At 40.5% G+C, this 24182-nt stretch overlaps 1 protein-coding gene across 3 annotated transcripts in view; it reads left to right on the top strand.

Annotated features, from left to right (window-relative positions):
* grik2 (glutamate receptor, ionotropic, kainate 2) overlaps positions 1-24182 on the top strand; it is a 351124-nt gene that overhangs the window by 81845 nt on the left and 245097 nt on the right. For all 3 annotated transcript variants that reach the window (XM_072394949.1, XM_072394950.1, XM_072394951.1), the window contains exons 3-4: positions 13445-13612; positions 16243-16500. In XM_072394949.1, coding sequence (XP_072251050.1) covers positions 13445-13612; positions 16243-16500 — 426 coding nt within the window. The remainder of the gene's footprint in view (positions 1-13444; positions 13613-16242; positions 16501-24182) is intronic.

Raw genomic sequence — 24182 nt, 5'->3', positions numbered from 1 at the left:
CACCTGTGGCCATAGAAGGGACTGGAACACCTGAAGTTAATTATTTGGATGGGTGAGTGGATACTTTTGGCAATATAGTGTAATTATTGGCTATACCTGCCTGCAGGATGAAATGCCACATAGGCATGTTTGGGGAAGAGGACTGCCTCTTCTTTGGATGAGTGACACTTGTGAGAATTTTTAGATACAATGAGTCCACTTGCAATGTTTTTATTTCTGCCTGTAAAGTGTTACTACAACAGTACAATGGCTCAGTGACACTGACATTATTGAACTGCTCTTTCTATTTCAAATTGCAGCTCCACCAAATCTGATCAACAGAAATTGTTTAAATGATCTCGACAATATTAGCCCAAGATTTGTCTTTTCACAGACAACGCCACAATCTTAAAAGCTAAAACACTGAGTAAGTTATATTTTAGATAACAACAACAACTTGGTAAGAGGTTGTATAGCAAGAAATCTGCTTGTGAGCTTACTTTCAGGACAGTGCAGACAACGTGAGGTGCAAAGAAGCAGCATAGGAATGAGGATCCAATATTGATCCTATTACAGCTGGGACACATTTTGACATCGGAGCCATCAGAAAGTGTAGACCTTGATTTATCTAAATTATTGTCAATGAAGGATGATTGTGTGTTTGTGTTCATGTGCAATAATTGGCTGATGTTTTCTTCTTCACAAAATCAATCTGTTGAGATTGGTTCATCTCCTCATAGCCCTGCTGATCATTTAAAAGGAGTAGGATTCCATCACAAAAGGAGGGTCAGAGGGCATTTTACCTCAGATTGCCTAAGGAGGAATTTGCCCCATCCCCTCATTTACCTCATTTTCCCCTTTTACTCGAGATAATATCACACACTCGTCTGAGCACAGAAAATCAATAAGTCTCAGCTAAGTTCAAAACCAAAGCAAGTCGTTAAAGGAGAGGGAGACAACACACTGATCAGAGTACTCGTCCAATGAGATCGAGTTAAGCTGCAGTGACTGTTATCACTGTTTAACAAATATATCCACAGAGGACGTAAAAGAGTGTGGAAAAAAATTCAAAGATTTACTCCTTGTGCTTTTAACAGACGGTATTTTCTTAAAGTCTAATGGGGGAGTTGGTCCCTTGAAATGACAGAAAGCCAGCATCAGCATAATTATCTCAGTGTATATATGGAGGAGGATGGATTGTGAAGCAGAATGCAGCTGTCTTCTCTGTCTCTTCAGTGTATTCACAGTTCACTGTGGAACTGCATGGCTTTGCCTCCAGGTAATCCATTTTCTGAGGAATCCATGCGATGCTCTGGTTATCTACAACAATTCAATTGAAAATAATTTCTATTCAGACTGGGTTATATTTAAGAAATTTGAGACAAGATTCTGGTTGACAAAGGCTGATTTGATGAGACATTAACCTGTTGCTAACCAAAAGAAAGCACCCCAGCTCCGGTAATCAGGGACAGGGGTCTGTCATTTTCACTATTTGTGTCATTGATAACATCAACGCTTTAACTGACTGTTTCTCAAGCTTGTGGATGTATGTGACTTTGACCTTCTATCGGTGCAGTATTGGTAACATGTTTGTGGAAGCAGAGGAGATAACTTTCTGTTTTTGGTGACCGAGTAGATTTCTGTTGTGAACTGGAGAATGCTGCACTTTCTGCCTTCCATGAATCTGCTCCCTCCAAATGTAGTTTGCTCATTGACATTTCCAGATGTGAGCAGTTCACAAGGGCTGTGACTGAGGAGAGAAGCTGACATTTTGTGTCTCTGCAAGTGCTTGACAATGGCTGAAAAGCAGTGACATTTGCAAAAGTGTTTAGTGGAGAATTCCTGAGGTTTTCTGTTATGAAAAAGAGAGACAAATTACACATTACACACTTATATCTGTTGCAGTGATCTACTCTCAGCAGAAATCAGAAGGAAATGACAAAAAGATGAGTGGCAGGGGAAGAGAAAAACAAAGAGCAAGAGAGACAGAGAGAGATGAATAAATGACAGAAGATAAAATAAATACAACAGTCAAGTTGCAATTCTCAAGAGATTCACTGTGTGAAATAATCTTCAGTCTTTTCCCTCTATACCTCCCTCAACTGCTGCAGACAGCTCCCTGAAGTATAGAAAGCTTTCTTGTTGTTGATCTTGTAAAAACAAAGGTACAAACTATTCAGCACAAACAGACTGCATAACAATAATGACACATTTCAGGGAAACAAATTCACAAGTGTCTGTAGATTATATTTAAAAAAGGCTCACAGAGGTAAAAAAAAAAAAAACAGTCAATAAGGTGAGATGGTTATAAATCACATTGTTACTGAAGAACAAAAGCACATCAATTTCGCAATGAAAATGTTCTGTGTAACTAACTCATTGTACTTCAGTAGCTGGATAATGAACCAGGTAATATAATTTAAAAGAGGAGGCCAAGCTCTTTAAAACCGTTAAGCCTTCACTCATAATCTCTTAAAACCCAAAATAGCGTGTAGATGCAAATCTTTAAATACATTCACCTCTGCTGTCATACAAGACCAATTACAATTACCAATTTTTTTTTCACATCGCCTTCAGCAATAAAGGGTATCAAAGTCAAAGTCAGCTTTATTGTCAATTCTGCAATACATACGCACACATATTTGGAATTGAAATTTCGTGACTCTCGGTCTCCCTAACAACACAGTATAAGTAAAACAGTAAACAGTGAATAAAAAAAAAATACAATACAGACAATAAAGACAATACTCAATCTCCTCCTATGAGGGACCCCTGCGGCAGGATGCGGTGCAAGCGCCATCCCACACTCTTGATCATCCCCCTGTAGAAGGTGCACATGATGGGGGGGGGTTGCTCCAGCTCTTCTTAGTTTGTGGGTGGAGGAAGTGGAGGCGTTGGTGATGTGGTGTTGGTGGTCCAGGAGAGCTCCTCTGAGATGTGTACATCCAGGAATTTGGTGCTGCTCACCCTTTCCACAGCAGCACCGTTAATGGTCAGAGGGGGGTGTTGGGTGTTGTGCCTGCAGATCAGATGGCTCATCTCACTCCTGTAATTTGTTTCGTCGTTGTTGCTGATGAGACCCATCACAGTTGTATCCTCCGCAAACTTGATAATGCAGTGTGAGTTGAGCAACGTGCAGTTGTGGGTCAGTAGGATGAAGAGGAGGGGGCTCAGCACACATGCCTGGGGGGGCCTGTGTTCAAGGTGATGGTGCTGCTGCTGACCCGCACTGCCTGTGGTCTCCCTGTCAGGAAGTCCAGCAACCAGTTGCACAGGGAGGTGTTCAGTCCCAGCTAGTCAAGTTTGATGACCAGCTGTTGTGGGATGATTGTGTTGAATGCTGAACTGAAGTCAATGAACAGCATTCTGATGTGGGAGTCTTTGTTTTCCAGATGTGTAAGGGCTGGGTGAAGAGCGGTGCCAATGGCATCCTCGGTCAACCGATTTGACCAGTATACAAACTGGAGGGGGGAGCACCAACCTGATGTGCTCCATGACTAACCGTTCAAAGCACTTCGTGTAGTAGTCGCTGAGTGGATATCCAGTCCAGATATCATCATATGATGAAGACTTTTTCAGTACTGGGATGATGGTGCTGGCTTTGAGGCGCGTGGGGACGACTGTCTGACACAGCGAAGTGTTGAAGATGTCTGTGAAGACATTTGCGAGTTCCCCCACGCAGTCCCTCAATACGTAGCCAGGTATATTGTCAGGACCAGATACTTTCCGGGCGCTGATCCTGCTGAATGTTCTTCTTACACTGTCTGTAGATAGCGTAAGGAGGGGGGGGGGGGGGGTACTGCGCAAGCGTGGTGTTCTGTGCCTCAAAGCGAGCGAAGAGCCCGTTCAGCAGAGAGGTGGCGCTGTCACAGGTCTGTGGTGGGGGCTTGTAGTCGCCACATGCTGCGTGAATCTCTGCTGTCCCTGAAGTGGTGGGCTATCCTCCTGGAGTACTGCCTCGTTGCCTCTCTGATGCCGTGTCACAGGGTGGCCCTTTCTGCCCTCAGGTTGCCCTGGTCTCCTGCTTCCGAGCCTTCAAAAGCCTGTAGACCTCTCCTGTCAGCTATGGCTTGTGAATGGCCCGGACAGTGACAGTCTTGAGGACTGTTACATCATCAATTTATTTGGTGATGTATGCAGTGATGGAGTCAGTGTACTCCTGGAGGTTAGTGCTGGAGTTGTGAGAGGCAGCTTACTTGAACACCTCCCAGTCTGTGGTGTTGAAGCAGTCCTGAAGTGCCTCTACATGCCCTTCTGGCCACACTCGTACCTCTTTCCAAAGTGGTTTGGTGACTTTAATCAGTGGCCTGTATGCTGGCATTAGCATGACAGTGATGTGGTCTGAGGCACTGAGGTGGGGGAGGTGGAAAGCTTTGTCAGCTCCTCTCTGGAAAGTGGAAACATGGTCCAGAGTGTTGTTACGCCGAGTTGGAAAGTCTATGTGCTGTTGTAGTTTGGGAAACAAAGTCTTGGGGTTGGCATGATTAAAATCCCCATCCAAGATGAGGAGGGCATTAGTGTGGGCTGTCTGCAGCTCACTGATGTGGTGGTAGAGTTCATTCAGTGTCTCACTCCTTTTGTTGTTGTTGGAGTTCGGGTGAATGTACACCGCAGCGATCGTGACAGCCGTAAATCCCCCCAGCAGGTAGAATGGCCGAACCTTCGTGATCATGAACTCCACTAGTGGCGAGCAGTGCTTGTTCACCATAACAGCGTCCCGACACAATGCATCTTTGATGTAAACACAAAAAATGTTGTGTTGTTGGAAAACCCATGACAATAAAATTGTTTTATGTCCTGTAAAGGCTGAAAGTCCAAGAGAGCAAGCCAAAAGTATGCATTACTATTTTCTAAATATATTTTTCAAAATAATTGTATTTAATGTGTTTCCTTTGCACTTGTGGTATAAAAGTATACAGATCACATTTCCACCATTTCATCAGCTGCTTTCTCGCAATGCATTTTCACTAACAGCATCTCTCAATCATAGTTTTTATTGGATATTCTGGCGCAGAATTTAGAAAGCCTTAGGGATTCACTAGAATTGATGCATGTATTAATCAGGGTTGTTCTTATTGTTGAGGCTGCCTAGAGCATGTGGGCCACATCCATCCAGTCGTCTTGTCAAAATCTTTATTTTCACCTGGTGATTATGTTGAAAGAACAACTTCTCTTTTTCCCTCGTCATTTCGAATGTTATTTTGAAAGCAGTTAGACATCCCTCATTGCCTCCATTTGGCCCCTTCCTGCCCTCCTAACTGCCCTATCTCCCCAACCCTTTCTACTGCAGTAGAGTCTCAGCTGTGACTAAGATGGAACATGCTCTCAAGGCTCGTCATGGTACGCTTGTTGTTCTGCAGAACTGATATTGTGACGCAGATCACCATCAAACTGTCAAAAACATACAGGGACGAACATACTGCAGGGGCAGGGAGGTGCTGTGAGACGGGCTGAAACAAGATTTACTATTAATTTGAGCATTTTTCTTTGAGAGAGACAATTGAGATGGATGGTGTTGGTAGGTTGCTGTGTCCTGTATAGCCTATAGCTTTACAGAACACTAAGTTAAAGCATAGCACAGGGAGGTGGGATTGGTTACTGTCTTTGTTTACTTCATGGAGATTAATTAAGACGACATGTTGAAGGGTACACAGGTTTGCAGGAGTAAATAAGTCATTTTTACATTTAACACTGTAAAAATGTTGGCAGCAAAAAAATGATGTGTCCTTTTGTTCTTTGCTGTCTCTTTAAATTCATCTGGAGATTTGTTCAGAATTTCTTTCAGGCATTTTTACTGGTCAAGGTATTAGCATGATTCAGTTTGGTAAACTGTTGCATTCATTTTTTTGCCTGGCAATGGAAATTGGAAGAAGAAACTTGTGGATATTCATATTCAAAGTATTTGCAAATCCTGGCTTTGACCTCTGCTAAGCCTCTGAGTCTGTCACTCTCCAAGCTTAACGTGGCCTTTACCCACTCGACAGGAGGAACAGAATGCTTACAGTCAAGCTGAGCTGTTATAGCAGAACAAATGGCAGTGACTGGTTGACTCAGAACTTTCATGAAAAGCAATCTCCTTCTATGAGTCTATGATTTGCAGGAATGTCACCAGGTAACAAACTAAATGTGTCTGCATAGGTCATAGTGTGAGATTATACAAAAGATATGTTAGGGCCCATTTATGGTGATGAAGTGCTTGTTTGGGTGGCTTTGTTCCATAGCAGCAAATCTTGAGAACCACTAGTCATAATTCAGATTTCCTTTTGTGTCAGCAGCATGTTTATCTGTGTAACTTGAGTATAAGAGAGTTTTTTTTTCCTGTTGTCTTGACTCATCTTGTACCAATAGCAGTTCAAAATTGTAGTTTATCCAAACTCTCCACCACCCCAGCATCCACCTGTAGGCTCTGGGGCAAAATATATAAAAAAGGGCAAAAACATTTTATTCATCACTCCAAAATCAAATTGAGAAAAAGTATGTATGTATACACAAACATAGAACTACCTGGCATGTGATAGCCAGGACACTTTGCTTTACCGTGTCAATGCGGTGGTGTGGTGGTTGGCTCAGCACTCCACTCACCCAGCAGAGGGTTCCAGGTTCAACTCCTGGCTGGTTCTTTCTGTGTGGAGTTTGCATGTTCTCTATGTGGGTTCTCTCTGGGTACTTTGGCTTGTTACCAATGTCCAAAAGCATGCATATCAGGTTAATTGGTGGCTCTAAATCGACCCTAGTAGTATGTGTGAACGTGGATGAACTTTTTGTCTCTATGTGGCCCTGTGATAGACTATGTACCCTGCCTCTCACCCCTGTGCCGGATTAAGTGGGTATAGAAAATGAATGGATGTCGAATTATCTGTCAACAGATCATTTATAAAGTGTAATAGAAAATGTGAGGTTGGCTTCATACTGCACTAAAATTTGGGTTTGATTCTGAGCCAGTCATATTGGATAGATACTGTCTATTGTATGAAGATTCCCTGTAAATAAACTACAGGGTCATGTGTGTACGCACATACTGGTAAGACTGCCTCTAAAATGATGTCTTAATCCATTTCTGCTTCACATAACAGAATGTTTAACTATATAAAACCATGAATAAAGATAAGTGATGGCCTTGAAATTGATGACAGTCACCAACTGTGTGCTGCTAACACTATCAACTCATTTTAATTTATCATCTCATGCCACAGGGTCTCTGCTCCTTCCTCATCTTCACTTCAGATATTATGGTGTCCTATCTGTATGTTGCACTCCTCATCTATCTGTTCTTATTATATTGGTACCACTCGTAAATGATGCAACCAAAATCAATCCACTTTGCGGCTGCAACAACTGAAGACAACTTTGTTTGTCTCTTCCAGCCTCATCTGTACTTTCTTACACCAGAAAACAAACAAAAAGCCCTCTAATATCTGTAGCACATCAGAGTTACCACTGGTTACAGTCTGGTAAATGCTCACTCTTTCTTCTATCTATTATGGTGTGCAAAATACAAGTGCCAATGGTACCAGGTGGTGTGAAGCAGATGCTGCACTCATGATACACAGAAAAAACAAAGCATACTCTGTAATAAGTAACAACCTGAAACATTCACGGACTATGAGTCCATGAAATAACACACAGCTGAATGCATTTGAAAGTGCTATAATTAATTTCTTTTATTAGATTAAAAGAAAAAGGGGGTCTGGTGTATTAGTGAATAAAATTTCAGCACCAATTGAACCAGTTTATGAATAAGCAGATCTTACACACAGATGATGCAGAACAGTTTGTGAAATGTTCTTAGATTTTTAACTTCTAATCTCAAACTCAAGTGCTTTGATTCATTTAAAAAAACAGCCACAGCTGTGACACCTCGTTCTTAAGTCACCTGTGTTCCATCTTCCTTTGATTGCCCCGTTAGTTTAAATATCTGGTCTTCTCTGCCATTCTTCACTCGTGTGTTAATGTATTTGTTATGCCTGTTTGGTTCACGACCTGGATCCTGACCTTTAGTGTTTTGTGGATTATTTTCAGTTTTTGGATTACCTTGGTTTTTGGTTCCGGTTCTGCAGGCCGACTTCCCTGCTGACCAGGGCACGTTTTTCCTCTGTGTGAGATATTCTGTGTGAGATATTCTGTTATCCAATAAACTTTTGTTTGAACTAAGAGTTCTTGTTCTCCTGACTCTGTGACCGCACCGGGGCCCGCACTTCATTACGGTGTGACAGAATTTAGTGTGTGAAAACATTAATGGAGCTATAGTTCACAATATTGATCTATGTTGTTCAGCTGCAGCATGATTCAGTTTCTCTCTTCATCCCTTGTAAGAACATGCATGTGGGGATGACATGTAACCTTTGGAATTTACTATTTTCTGGTTGTCTGGTCGGTGATAGTAATTCTGTGGAACTGGGGTCATGTGTGAACTCTGTAGGCCTATGCCAGCCCCTGCTTCATAAACTCTATAAACGGACACCTTGGTGGGCATCACCCTTTTTTTACTGTGAGTAGTGAGCATGTGGGCTGGGTGTGTCTTAATGAGAATTGAGAGCCCTGGTCAAACTATGTACTTTGTGAGACCAACAGTTATCGAATAGTTTAGTAATTATTACGATCAAGTTGTTATTTGATGCAAACAGGTTGGTCATACCTGTTTGCATCAAATAACCTTCACTGAAAACGTGAGCAACTTATATGTCACTCCCACCAACACATCACAAAACTCTATGAGTCTTCTGTCGGGGAGTGTATGCTCACCTGGGTGATTGTGTCTTGCAAACTGAGTGAACTTTAGTGCTTGAGAGGAAGCCAGAGTACCCGAAGAGAACCCATCCATACATGTGGAGAACATGTAAACTCCACGCAGAAAGAACCCAGGAACCGAGGGAACAGTGCTAACCAGCACACCACCATGCAGCCTGTGATGGAATAGTGACATAAATGTATGCTTCATCTCCAATATCTTGCTCCTTACTGGTTGCTATGTAATTTCTCTGGGAAAAGATGTGTATACATTAGATGAAACCAATAATCTTAAAACCTAACTAATTTTAATGTGCTTTACAGCGTTTTACTCTTCTCCTCTGATCTACTTTTATTTGGCCTGTAGGGGAAAATGTTTGATTGGGCACTTATTCATTTGTTGGATTTATTTGATTTTATTTGTAAAATGCTTTTATCAAGTAAGCTGAAGAACTTTATTTTAGATATCCAGTGAAAGAGAAAGAAGGTCCTGTAATCTGGTGCACTGAAAAGTACTTAATGTTTCATCCTAAAAAGCTGTGACGCCAGTCAGATGTTAAACTTGCCCACTATCAGTGTTTAATAATTTTCACACAGATGAATTTTCAATTAAAACAGTAAGTCACAGAAATCATTTTGCATATTGTTTTTGTATTATAATTATAGTTCTTAAAAAATGTTCAGAGTCAGTCCAAATTGGAATTTGCATGTCAGAACTGTGGTGGAAATTTAGGTAATGGCACAGAGTTAGTTATTTCATTCTGAGGAGATAAGAGGCTTTTATGATAATGTCTTGCAAGAGAGAACAACACAGTGCAAAGTACAGAGCTGCTCTGACCACTGAGGCAAAGACACTCACTTCTATTGCCCATTGTTGTGTCATCACTCCTTGGGTATAGTTGGTTATTCTGATCTAGTCTACCTTTCCTTCCCAACAACAGTTGAGGTTATCCAGACACAGTCATGAATACCAGCTGCATCCCTGCCTCCCCCTAAAGTGCAGCTTTATCATTATAACAAGCACACAATGGGGAAGAGGGATCAGAAGAAAACTGGATGTGGTGGCAGCGAGGTCATCTGCAGGTTGTACACAGTAACACTCAGAAAGAAGAATTCTGGAAAATGGTAGAACTTTACTAGATGTACCAACTAAATCATTTTATCAGCCACAGGGAAAAGACAAAGCCCAAACATTACATTTTAAGCATGCCGTGTGCTGCCAAAAAGTCTTAAATTCTGATTATTAATGTATTCATATCTGCTTTTCCCTATATATACCTCTTTCTTATAATACTGCACAAGAGGTTTCTTTAAAATAGATTTGGGATTTTGTATTTACAGTCCATTCTGGGTTAGATGTGTAACATCATTACAGACTGACTAAAACACAATTTGTTCGAGGTAAACCACATATTTTAGTTTCTGATGAGTTTGATTGAAGTGCATTTGGTCACCTGCAGATTCAACCAGACCAAACTGATTTATGCAACAGATGTGGTCCATATTGATTCATTCTGTCTCTACTGTACCAGACTGTTTTCTACCTTCTTGAATAGCATGAAATGCTTCTGAAAAGGAAGTATAGATTTCTGCTACTGCTGGTCCACTGGCAAGCTCTGTTTCTTTTTTTAGTGTTGTAATGATTATACTGAAATCAATGTTCTTTTATAACTTCTGGAAGAGGATTGGACAAGATGCATGGGCTGATTAAGTCATGGCTCCATATTTACAGGATAAGCAGTATATATATACAGGCACAGTTAATGAATTAGCCTTAGCCGTTTCTGTTGTGTCTTCATGTCACCAGGGTCGTAGTCTTCTGTGGCTCAGGGCTCTTGTCAATCATTGTGCCTGCTACGTAGAAGGGTTACAAAGACATATTATTTGGCAATGTGACAGTATTCACTGATGTTTGACTAGAAAATAAATACTTGTACTTGTACAAACCTTTTTTAATCACAAAAAGTTTAGAAATACTGTAGGCTGAACTGCTATCTTAACCTGTGTGTTTTGTATAAAACTAAAATAGATAAAGCCTACAACAAATATTTCCATGTATGCATCAAATTCCAGTTTGAGATGATAAAGCAAAAATCAAAGCAAATATGAAAGCATTTGGTGTCGGAGATAACTTTTTGATTTGATTTGAAAACGGGGGCTGCACGGCGGTGTGGAGGTTGGCACAGTTGCCTTATAGCAATAGGGTTCCAGGTTCAACTCCCAGCTGGTTCCTTCTGTGTGTGTGGGTTCTGTACGGGTACGCCGGCTTCCTCCCACCACCAAAAACATCCATGTCAGGTTAATGGGTGTTTCTAAGTTGTCCTCAGGAGTGTGTGTGTGGTCGTTTGTCTCTGTGTGGCCCTGACCTGTCCAGGGTGTACCCCGCCTCTCTCCCAATGACGAGGGTATATAGCCATCATATTTTAGCACAAGTTTCTTGTGTTTACCTTGAAACACAATGAGAAATATGTGTGAATGCATTTTGCTTGATGTGAGGTACCATCAGTTGTTTTGGAGAACAATTTGAATATCAAAAGATTTTTCAATGCGTCTTTTTTTTTCCAAATATGACTTCTTTTTTCTTTCCCTATGACTACTCGGTTCTTTCAAATTATTTGTATCAATCATTATTTCCTTCCACTATATTTTATCGATAAAACAAATATCAAAGATGAGGGCAGTTATCTGGAATTTTGCATTTGCTACCATATTTCCCAGCATTTAAAAAGAACCATTACTGTTCTCTCTTAGAGCACATGAGAAGCAATCTGCTAATCACTTTATCTGTAATAATCTGTGCAGTCAAGATTCGCTAGAAATTTATAAAACACCATATGTGGGTTTGATATCCAATTTCTCCACACTGCAGAAGTCTGGACTCCTGAAAGCAGATGAGCACAGGAAATCTACTGACAATTGTGTTTCCCAAGACTTATGAGCAGTCAGTACACTGAAAACAAGTTACTTTGGACAGAGAACCTGAGCTCTTCATGTTGCTTAACAAATCTGTGATCCCCGTGTCCACTGCAACCATCATCTTCAGCTTTCAGGAAACCTTTTATGTCCTGATGTCAAATAGATACTGCTTCTATTTTGTCTTCCATAAACACCAAATGATTCAGCCATAAGCACACTTATTGCAAACTAGAGACAGCTTCTTTGATTTGAATACTCTTTATGACTTTCTATGACCAGATGGCAGCAAACAACCAATACAACAAAGGTGTATTCAGAAAATTCATTTACACAAAAGATGTTGGAATACAATAAATTTGGGTTTGAAAACTAATCCAAGGTGTTAACTCACAGATGAATGATGAGAACAAGTCAAGTCCTTTTTCTTTACTGTCATTCTACCCTCATCTCACTTGTTCTGCTATATTTCCATATCCCTAAGATCAACTATCAATCTTCTCAGTAGACCTGTCTAGTCTCTGGCCAATCATAGTACATTGATCACAGAATCTGGCACCTTCTACCAGCTCTCCAGGCTTCCTCTTAGTCCATTCATCTGTGGCCTGCCAGAAGTATTCACCGAGGGCTGTAGCTGTGAAGGCTCACACTTACAAAAACATTTCATTTTACAGGGCTTACAAACAAAATCGTGTGTGTGTGTGTGTGTGTGTCTGTCTGTCTGTCTCTGTCTGTCTCTGTCTGTCTCTGTCTGTCTCTCTGTCTCTCTGTCTCTGTCTCTGTCTGTCTCTCTCAAAATTATATCATTCTGACTGACATACAAACATAACTTAAGGTGTGGATGTGTATGCTGTTGAAATATAAAGTTTAGCAATTCCTTTTTCTTTGAATAAAAATCACCAGGCAGAGCAAATATACTTTTTTTTTCCCCTGGACATCATCTCGAAATAGTAAATCTTGAATTTTTATGATTATATTCTTGTTGATGAATTTGTGTTGATTCCTTTTTTGATAAATGACTGAAGACATCACACATTTCTACGCTGTGAAACCCTGTCTACGACTACCTGGTCTATGACATTTGGATGGTTGGTTATTTGTTAAGAGTTATATCATTAGTATCGTTCATTTCTTTGTGCAGTCAGTAAACAAACTGGTAAGGAAAAAGTTGGAGTAAGTTATACCTGCTAGCTTCCAGCAACACCGGAAAGGTGCCCTTATCACAACATTTTTAATTCAGAAGGTTAAATTTGGCATCCTACTGCTGTTTTACATTTGTCACATTTGCTGGGTTGCTAACTTTAACCACTGGCAACCAACCATTAGGGTATCGCCAGAGTTTTATTCAGTTAGGTGATGGATGGTAAAACAGCAAAACTGTGAGTTCAACATTTCTTGAGGGTTGCCTAAATGTTGTGGGGGTGGGACTATTCAACAGAGACCATTATAATACATTTTGATCAACATGACATAAGCAGTTGTTAATGTAGGAAACAGCAGAGAATTGTACATAATCCTCTGCATGGACGTACCAAAGCATTTGCAACTTGTTCAAAGAAAAGAGAAACTGCTTTGCTGATGTGCAAAAGTGACACAATGATTTGAAGATAGCACAAGTAGTTTTGAGAATCTAAATTCTTATCTGAGAAATGTACCATAGCCAAACTGTAAAAGGTTTTACTTTGTACGTCATGTCTCTTCTGTATATACAGTTTTATTGAGGTGATTATTTTTGTAACAGAAGATTAAATGTATTTAAATGTTTTTTGCATCTTTGCAGTTTCATCTTGCACTATCACTGATCAAATCCATTTTTCTTTGACAGGTGGGATATTTGAGTCCATTGAAAGTGGCCCATCAGGTGCAGAGGAACTAGCCTTTAAATTTGCTTTAAACACAATCAACAGGAACAGAACCCTACTGCCAAACACCACACTTACCTATGACATACAAAGGATAAACATCTATGACAGCTTTGAAGCCTCCAGGAAAGGTATGTATTTTTGTGATTTACCAGCTGCTGTGCCTTCGATTGTTACAATTACAATCAAGCAAGGAAAATGTGTGAGCACTTCAAATGTAAACAGAGAAAACTGATTGGTTCCAGGTAATGACTCAGCAACAGTAATTCAAAGACTGCTTTGGCCCTTAGAGACATCAAATGAAGACCTATAATCCTCAGTTTTTGTGTGCATCAGGCAGATATTTCAGATCTTTTATCAATTACGGTTTATTATAATCTGTCTCAACTATTTACATAATGATGTCTTATACAAATAAGACAACTGATGTACAAAGATGTGTGGCAGTTTGTTTGTCTTCCAGTGCAAATCCATGAAAAAAGCTTAAGCTTTGCATAGACTTGACATTCTGTATATTTCACTTGTCCTCAGGGTCAGAAATGACCTGCCCTCACTAAAACCCCTAAAACAAAGCAGCTCATTTCCATAAAGAAACAACTTGTCATTCATCATTCTTTCTATTTTACAGTGTAGAGACACCACATTTGGTCAGTGGACATCACTTGTTTTATAACAACACAGCTGTCATAACTGTTTTCTTTACTAAAGTAGAGATTTATTATAACTTCTTAAGGTACTGTATGAGTGGTAAACAGTATTTCTTAATCAAGAGATAGTACTTTACAGCCTTTTACAGCAATACATGATAATATTAATGGTTAAATCATTAGAGATGTGAAAAATAAATGTACCTCTGAATGGAATCAGTTGCTCATCCACTGAGACTTCAGGCCCAGGGTTGTAGAGGTACGGCATTCGCTCCAACCACTGCTCTCTTATGGCTGCTAGTTTTAGTTCTGGCATGTGCCGTGCACGTCTTGACTCACAGTTGTCAAATTATAGCGTTCTTGAATAAGTGTGAAAAACGTGTAGAGTAAACACCTGCTAAGTTTAGCAGCCATATGGAGACATGCAGGTCAGTCTTATCCATCCCTTTCCAGCTGTCTCCATATTTTTGAAACCCCTCCCAGATTTGTCATCTCCAGGATGACTTTTGCAGTTGCTGATGTCTGACATCTGAAAGAATCTGCTCTAGGACCTGTTCAGCAGTGCATCATGTGCTCTTGGCTATAGCACAGAGAGAACTGGGGATCACTGTAATTTACAACACTTTCTGCTTTCAAGACATATTTAGTTTGTGTCGTACAGTTTTTATAGTATATACAACACTGCCTGCATGGTTCAAATGTGCATTTTTCATACCAAAACAGCATTTCAGTTTATCAGCGTGTTTATCCATAACTTTTTGGTACCCTTACTTTACCAACTGAGCTAACACAGCTCAAATGATATACACAATGTTGTAAAAGTTCACAGTTCACAAAAACATGTTCAAAATTCAGTTCCCACAGATAAGCTCAAGTTTATAGTCCAGAAAAAAAACTATTTCATATTCATCTCTGAATGATCCTCCTTTTGGGTGGTTATGGAGTAGTGAGGAGATGTATGCACATTGTTCTATCCTGTGACTAAACATCAAGACAGTCAACATCAAACTGTTATACAAAAAGTGCATAACCTCGTCTCCTTTTTGCACACTGATAAAAACATATCAGCCAGCAGAAGCTCAGTGACGAATGCTTGAGTGTCTCAATCAACATCAGATAGCTTCAGCAACAGGGGAAAAATAAATGAATAAATTAACAAACAACAGCAATGTGTGACAGTTAGGTGTGGGGGGGGGCACAGCGGATCAAATTATTGTCATGGCAGTGCATTGGTGAGGACACGCAGCTGTTTGCACCAAGGCTAAAACAAAAGTTCAACTTGCATTAAAGGAGCTCTTCTCCAGCTTTCTGCTGTTTATCTGTTAAATCCATCAGATGCAGCTGACAGGCCTCGCTCTCTTTCAGATATCTCCTCACCACTTTTTGGCAGTTTTTGTCATGCTCTGGGAATTTTGTTGCCACATGTCTCGAACTGCACTTGCCTGTAATTGTGCTAGTACAGTTGCATTAGTTTTCTATACACTATTTATGCCTGTGGCTGTTGTAGAAATCATTGTAAGGTCTGTGGTTTCTGCCCGAGGGTGTTGAAGGCACAATTCAGAAGACTTGTTCAGTGTCAGCAAGAATGCTATTCAATAGTGAGAGACAGAACTGTCTTTTTTTCTTTAAAAACTGCCTCGTTCATTTCAAAATTACTGGAAAATGTGGGTATTATTATGGACATGCCCATCATCACATATATATGTGTTCGTGTGCGTGTATAACACATATCACACTGCAATATACATGTATATGTTTATTATTTTTGTTTCTTGGTTTATTTTACATTAATTCAAATATCCATCCTAAATTAATTTAGTATTTATAATCTATAAAATCCGCAGTCAACCTCCCCATTTGGCCAAACGCCTTGATAACCACCCAATAAATGCTGTTATTGCAACCAACAAGCAGGGATACAGGATTCACCTTAAACCTGCTGAGCTCAATTGACTTTTAATGTTTATATTACAGTCTCATACAGTTCAGACTCATTCTACACAGGGTCATGTAGCCAACCATGAAGCACTACTCGATGATGGATTATAGGACATTATTGAAATGTTGGATATTAGGACCTTGGCACTAACTAGTAAAATATTTTCTCTCTTTAGCCTGTGACCAGCTTTCTCTTGGGGTGGCTGCAATATTTGGTCCCTCTCATAGTTCCTCTGCCAATGCAGTCCAGTCCATCTGCAATGCTCTGGGGGTCCCACACATCCAAACCAAGTGGAAACATCAAGTATCGGACAACAGGGATGTCTTCTATGTAAGCCTCTATCCAGACTTCTCCTCCCTCAGCCGGGCCATCTTGGACTTAGTCCACTTCTTCAAGTGGAAGACGGTCACAGTGGTTTATGATGACAGCACTGGTAAGACTAAAACCATCTAATTTACTTTTACTATTAGTATTTATTTCCTTTGCTTCATCCCAACAGTCCAGAGCCTTTTTCATTTCTTTATTCTCTTGTGACTGCTCCCATTCTAATTAGAATCAGCAGTTTATGCTAATAAAAAGCACAGTTGAGATATTTGGTCACAACCCAAGTATTGCACAAATTGACATTGTTGACCTAATGTGAGGCCCTCATGACAAGTCAAATACACACCATATTATTTCCTTGGGGTGTGCGTTTGTATTTGTTGAGGCAAATTAAATAAAATGTGAACCCTTAAATTTGCAACAGTTTATTACACATACGGAAGGAAATTATACTGCCTATACTATTATTTAAAGGGCAACAAAAACATTTTACAAACCATTTCAATACAAATTTATATTTGAAAGAGCTTGAAAAATGTAATCTATCCTCACCAAAAAAAACTGAACTGACTTCTGACCTCTATGAAGAACAGAGTCATCCTCAGTCGATCTGAGTGATAGATGGATCAGATCTTGGTGTTAGGATTGCTATATTAACATAACATAGTAGAGCAGAACACTATCAGCAAGATAATGAAATACATTGCATGCCTTGCCGTGAAATTACTTTACAGAACAAAGAATTCATAACTGTAATTAGGCATTTTTTAAGGAATTGTGCGAGTTATTGCTGTGGTCAAGACGGACCTCCTGTTCCATTCTTTGTTGCAGTGGAGGTGTTTATTAACTATGTTTTGTAGCACATTTGCAGTGTTGTCCATCATGTTGAGTTGCTTTTGTAATATTTTTCTTTGCATAATTAGCTCTTGGGGTTTCAGAGCGGTCTTAAGCACAGAGCCAGCCTTCTTTATCAGTTTCTTTGAGTCACTGGCTCGAAAGCTGCAGCCCCAACAAAGGGCTGAAAAGCAGACTGCACTCTCCACCAAAGACAGAAAATCTGCGTAATCTTGATGCAAACACTGAAGTACCTAAGCTTTCTCAAGAAGAGGAGTTTGCTCTGTCCTCTTTTGTAGACACCCTCCGTGTTGCATTTCTAGTTTTTTTTAACCACCTCCACCTCCTCTCCAGGCTTGGAAAAAGGAAAAGACTAAAATCCACAGTCGTTTCCTTTGCAATGTTAACATTGAAGATGAGGTGATTGTTTCCACATCATGCCAGAAAGTGATCAATTAGTTCTGTGTACTCAGCCTCTTGTCCATACTCGTAAAAAAGAAAAAAAGCATAGTTTTATTCTCATCATAACTCGACGTTTACAATGTTTCTTCAACCAAATTTGTTGAAGCAGTGCATTTCAGTTTTCAATACTATCTGCTTTAAAAAAGTCTTGATTTCATAAATTCAATTCAATTCAATTTTCCTAGCTAAGGAAACCAAAAGATTGCACCGAAACTTGTCTTCAGTCCAATCTCCCGTCCTGAGCGTGCCTAAGGCGTCTGTGGAAAGGAACGACTCCCTTTTAACAGGAAGAAACCTCTGGCAGAACCAGACTCAGGAAGGGTGGCCATCCGCCTCGACCAGCTGGGGTTTGAGAAGACAGAAAAGAGGGAAAAGAGGGGGGGAAAACACCATAACACCATTCAAAGGATACCTGTTGGAACAGGGAAACACAAGTTAATAACCACAATAATGTCACATGTACATAAAATCATTTGAGAAATTAAACAGGGGGAAAAAGAGAGCAAAGTGAGGAAAGGTGTGACAGATGAGGTCTCCCAGCAGTCTAAGCCTATAGCAGCTTAACTATGGGATGTTTCAGGATTACCTGAGCCAGGGTAATCATAAATGTAGTGTAAATGTAACCTAAAATAACATTTATGCAGTGAATTTGGCAATGCTTACGTGGAGAATCACCTCACATGGAAAAAAATTTGGAAGCAGCAAATTCTCTAGAATGTTTTGTCACACAGTCCAAAGCGTCATAGTGCCAACCATACTTCAGTCATAACTCAGCTCCGCACCTTTACATGTATACTGGACACAAGGATGGTAATTTGATTAAATGACCAAGTTGAGCTTTAACTGTCGCTCAACTCAGCTGTGCATGTATTCATACTGACTGATATACCCCACAACTGCAGAGTCATCAGAGTATTTATGGAGACGACAGGATTCACTGGAATGGAGATGGGTTGTAAAATGTTGTTGTAAAAGTTGTGTGTGAAAACAACTGTCTGTAGTCCTCTTGCACTGCTGACCAACTTCTCAGACACACAACGCTTGGGATTGTGGAGGCATTTTCTAGAGCTTCTCAAATAACGGTGCAGGCTGATTTGTATTAAAAGCACTACAGAAATAATGATGATTTATGATTCTCACAGTATAGCTTACTTTGTCCCGATGAGAGCAGGCTTGTTGAAGAAAGTGGATGATGGAATCTTCCATAATTTCTGGGTTCTGAAAGTTGTTTACTTATTTACTTAGATGCAACATTCTCAATACAGCTACAATATGAACACAAAATCCAAATTCACAGAATGACCATTTTCAAAGTCAAATTTATTTGTATAGCACATTTCATGTACACAACAATTCAAAGTGCTTTACATAAAATAAAAGCATTGCAGCAGGGAGCAGAAAAAGCATTAAAAATATGTAAAAGAATATAAAGAGAAAGAAATAAAATAATTAAAATGAATAAAAACAAGCAACAGTCTTGATAAGTTCAACGATATCCTGCAGATTTCATGCATTGAGACATGAGAAAAGAAATGTTTTTAACCTGGATTTAAAAATGTCTACATTTGGGGACAGTTTAATCTCCACTGGCAGTTTGTTCCACTTGTTTGCAGCATAACAGCTAAATGCTGCTTCTCCAGGTTTAGTCTGGACTCTGGACTGGACCAGCTGACCTGAGTCCTTGGATCTAGGAGCTCTGCTGGGTTTATATTCTCTGAACATATCACCGATGTAGTTTGGGTCTAAACAGTTCTGGGATTTGTAAACCATCAGCAGGCTTTTAAAATCTGGTGTGATGTGTTCAGATCTCTTAGTCCTGGTTAAAACTCTGGCAGCAGCATTCTGGATGAGCTGCAGATGTTTAATGCTCTTTTTTCTGCTGAAGCAGAAACGAGGACATCCAGTTGCTATGTGACAGCAATTTCTGATACTGAACCTCGGGATTTTTTTTTTGCACAAAAAGTGGAAAAGAGCACACCTCTCAACGTTATGCTAAATAAAGCTTATAGTTTGTTTTATGCAAAAACCGTCATCCTCCCAGTTGGATCCCATGCCAACCACCCTGGTGAAATCTTGCCTTCCCACTCTCTGCCACGCCATGATGAACGTCATAAACACATCCCTGGAATCTGGTGTTGTGCCTGCTAGCCTTAAAACCACTGCTGTTATTCCCACCCTTAAAAAGCCTGGTTTGGACCCTGATGACTCAAACAACTACCACTCCATCTCCAACCTTCCTTTCCTAAGTAAGATCTTGAAAAGAGCAGTGGCGGCTCAACTCCAGCAGCATATGTTCCACCAGGAGCTCTTTGAACTGTTACAATCTGGCTTCAGAGCCCACCACAGTACTGAGACTGCTCTTGTCAAAATCACTAACGACCTCATAAAATGGCCACATTACCATCCTCATCCTCCTGGACCTCTCAGCAGTCTCTCACTCCATCCTCCTGAAGCGTTTCTCTGAGTTCACTGGACTATCTGGCACAGCACTTCTCTGGTTCCACTCATATCTATCAAACTGGCAACAATACATCTCTCTCAACGACTCCCGCTCCACCACAGCTATGGCGTTCCGCAGGGTTCGGTGTTGGGCCCCCTTCTCTTCACCATATACATGCTGCCTCTTGGACGAATCATTCGCTCCCATGGTCTCAGTTTCCACTGCTATGCCGACGACACACAACTTTAAATCAGCACCAAACCCTCTGCTAACCCTCTGCCCTCTGCTCATCCCGCCTAGACTATTGCAATGCCATCCTGCTTGGTCTTCCCAATAAGGCCATAGACAGACTGCAATATGTCCAGAACTCTACTGCCAGGAGTCTCACAAGCACAAGGCCCTGGCGGCACATCTCCCCCGTACTCAGACAGCTACACTGGCTCCCTGTCAAATCTCGCATCATCTACAAAGTCCTCCTCCTCACTTTCAAGTCCTTCAAGGGTCTCGCACCCCACTACATCACAGACCTCCTCCTCCCCTATACCCCCTCAAGATCGTTGCGGTCCTCTTCCAAGGAGGAATGAAGGTATTATAAATGAAGGTATTATTATTATTATTATTATTATTATTATTATTATTATTATTATTATTATTATTATTATTATTATTATTATTATTATTATTATTATTTGGCTGCTGAAAGTCAGATCTGAGTCTATCAACACTCCAAGGTTACGAACTTGGTAAGTGATTGTAAGGGCCAGAGTCTCAAGGTATTTACCAATGCTGACCCTCTTGTCTTTGCTACCAAACAGAATGATCTCAGTTTTGTCTTCATTTAATTGTAGAAAATTCTCTCTCATCCAGGAGTTTATTTCCTCCAGACACAATACATCTGCTGGGCTGCAGTCGTCTGGTGACAGAGACACATAAGATGGTGTATCGTCTGCATAACTGTGATAATTGATGTTAAAGTTCTGCAATATCTGACCCAAAGGAAGCATATACAAGTTAAACATAAGAGGTCCAAGAATTGACCCCTGGGGGACCCCACAAGTCATGGCCACTTGCTCAGATTCATAGTTGCCAATTGTAACAAAATAACTCTGGCCTTCTAAATAGGACCTGAACCAGTTATGGACCGCTCCAGAAAGTCCAACCCAGTTTTCCAGCCTGTGAAACAGGATTCTGTGATCTACAGTATCAAACGCAGCACTGAGATCCAACAGAACCAGGACTGAAACATAATCAGAATCAGTATTCAACCTAATGTCATTTAACACTTTGACCAGTGCTGATTAAGTGCTGTGATGATGTCGGAAGCCTGATTGAAAGTTATCGAGATTTCCACTTTCATTCAGAAAGTCGTTGAGCTGGTGAAATTCAACTTTCTCAATAATCTTGGATAAAAAAGAGAGATTAGAGACAGGTCTGTAGTTGTTCATCACAGAGGTGTCTAGAGTTCTCTTCTTTAGGAGTGGCTTAATGGCAGCTGTCTTTAGTGACTTGGGAAAAATGCCTGATGCCAGTGAGCTGTTAACTATTTGTAGGAGATCACTTTCTACAGACATTTCTACTGTGTGGCATGAATGTTTTGTCTAACTATTTAGATTTTTTGGTTAAAAAAGTTGGCAAATTTGTTGCATTTCTAAGTAGAAAGAAGGTCTGGGTTTAACTGTTTAGGAGGATTTGTGAGTTTTTCAACCATAGTAAACAGAGTTGGAGAATTGTTGGCATTCTTATTAATCAGTTCAGATTAATGCAACTCTCTGGCCTAGCACAGCTCATTTTTAGAGCTACGCAGGCTTTATTTGTACAGCTCATAGTGAATCTGATGCTTTGTTGTCCTCCACTTACGATCAGCTTTCCTGCATTTTCTTTTCAGGTTTTTGACCGTAGTGGAGTTTCTCCATGGTGTTTTCTGTTTGCTCAAGGTGCTCTTGGTTCTTATCGGTGCAACAGCTTCCATTACATTCAAAATTCTCAAGTTGAAATGATCCAGCAGGCCATCAACCGACTGTGCGCTCACTGTTGGTGACACAGCTTTGGCCTCCCTAAACTGAGCACTTGTTCTCTCATTAATGTACCTCTTCTTAACTGAGAAGCTGGTTGTTTGAACATTCTGAGTGATCAATAAATCAAATAAAATACAGAAATGGTCAGATAAGGCCAAATCAATAAGCACAACAGAAGAAATATCAACACCTTTAGAAATGACAAGGTCCAGAGTGTGACCTCGAAGGTGGGTCGGTTCTGGTACATGTTGCCACAAACCAAACATGTCCAGCACAGAAGAAAATTCTTTGGCATTACCATCCGTCATATTATCTATATGAATGTTAAAATTCCCGAAAGATAAAATGGATAAAATCAGTCAAAATCAATAAAACTTACACAGTATCCTTGAGATCTGTAAATGATTAAGAACAGAATTTTAGGAACACCCTTTAAAATAAAACTAAGATATTCAAAAGAAGTGAAATCACCAAATGAGATATATTTACACTGAAATATATCTTTAAATAAGGCAGCTTCTCCCCCACCTTCCCTCCCATTTCAGCATTTATCCATGAAACTAAAATTTGGGGGTGCTGTTTCAGTAAGAACAGTAGCACTTGTGCTCTCTGTTAACAATGTTTTTGTCAAGAAAAGAAAATCTAAATTGTGTGAAATGATAAAGTCATTAACTAACAGTGACTTATTGGACAGAGATCTAATATTAAGTAGAGCGAGATTTGTGGAGTTTACACTGGTTTCTGTTGTAGTCTGAGTTGTACGTGGTACCGTTAACAGATTAGATAGATTCAAGTTGACTGTTTTCGATTCCTTCTTTTACTCACTAATACAGGAATCCTACTGGGTCCCAGCTTGTTCTCAGAACAGCTGTCAGTAGTAAGACTACTATAGCAGGGACCCTGAACGCATCATGGCATGTTATCTTTGTTCTGAACTCTGCTGCTGCTCCTTGAACATCCTCCACATCCCCTTGTGCCCCCTGCTCTACCAGGACAGATGATGTAAGAGGAGGGGGTTCCCTGCTCTGCCAGGACAGATGATGTAAGAGGAGGGGGTTCCCTGCTCTGCCAGGACAGATGATGTAAGAGGAGGGGGTGCCCTGCTCTGCCAGGACAGATGATGTAAGAGGAGGGGGTTCCCTGCTCTGCCAGGACAGATGATGTAAGAGGATGGGGTGCCCTGCTCTGCCAGGACAGATGATGTAAGAGGAGGGGGTGCCCTGCGTTTCCTGGTAGATGGTGGTCGCTGGAGTCCTGGTTGGGATAGAGACATAGTAATCTACATCCAGTTCGATTCGGATGCACGCCATCGGGACTGAAACGCTCCTTACAATTCCAAAAGATATTAAAGTTATCAATTAACTTAATCCCATGGGTGATGCATGCATTTGATAACCATGTGTTCAGGCCAAGAAGCTGAAAAGTTCAATTCCTTCACTCACAGTAGAAATGGGGCCTGAAATGGAGACACGGTGTGCTCCATAGTGACACAGTCTCTCCAAAAGCAGAGAAAAGTCTTTCTTCAGGATCTCAGAGCCAGTCTTCCTTCTCAGAATATCTAAAGACCCCGTGTGGATAATGATCTTCATGCCATCTGGATGTGATCAGTTCCCTGACTGATGTATCAGAAAAAGTTATATTTTCTATCTTTGCCATTCTGACACACTGTGTTAAAGAGTCCCCAACTGGAATGGTATCTATTCCATTTTGTGTGGTGTCAATCGCTTCTGTAGTCCTCACCTTGGTTGTGGCATTTGGGCTTCTCCTAATATTCTGGTTGGCCCTTGGCTGAGTTTTGGGGCCATTTCTCTTGTTTTTATTACTTTTTGTATTACATTCATTATTGCACATTATATTTGGAATCAACGGATCGTATCTACTATGCAATGGTACTTCAGGTGGTGGAGTGAGTGCTGGAGGTTTAGGTTTCATACTGGGTTTACCTCTGCAACGGACAACATGAGACCAGGTCCTAGCTGGGGTTGATGACTTTGGTTTGGCTTCAGCACTTTTCCAGTAAGAGAAATCAGTCGGACCGGC

The sequence above is a fragment of the Leuresthes tenuis genome, unplaced genomic scaffold (genome assembly GCF_036924035.1).
Source record: "Leuresthes tenuis unplaced genomic scaffold, fLeuTen1.0.hap1 SCAF_10, whole genome shotgun sequence".
NCBI classification, from domain to species: domain Eukaryota; kingdom Metazoa; phylum Chordata; class Actinopteri; order Atheriniformes; family Atherinopsidae; genus Leuresthes; species Leuresthes tenuis.
This window is presented reverse-complemented; position numbering and strand designations above follow the sequence as displayed.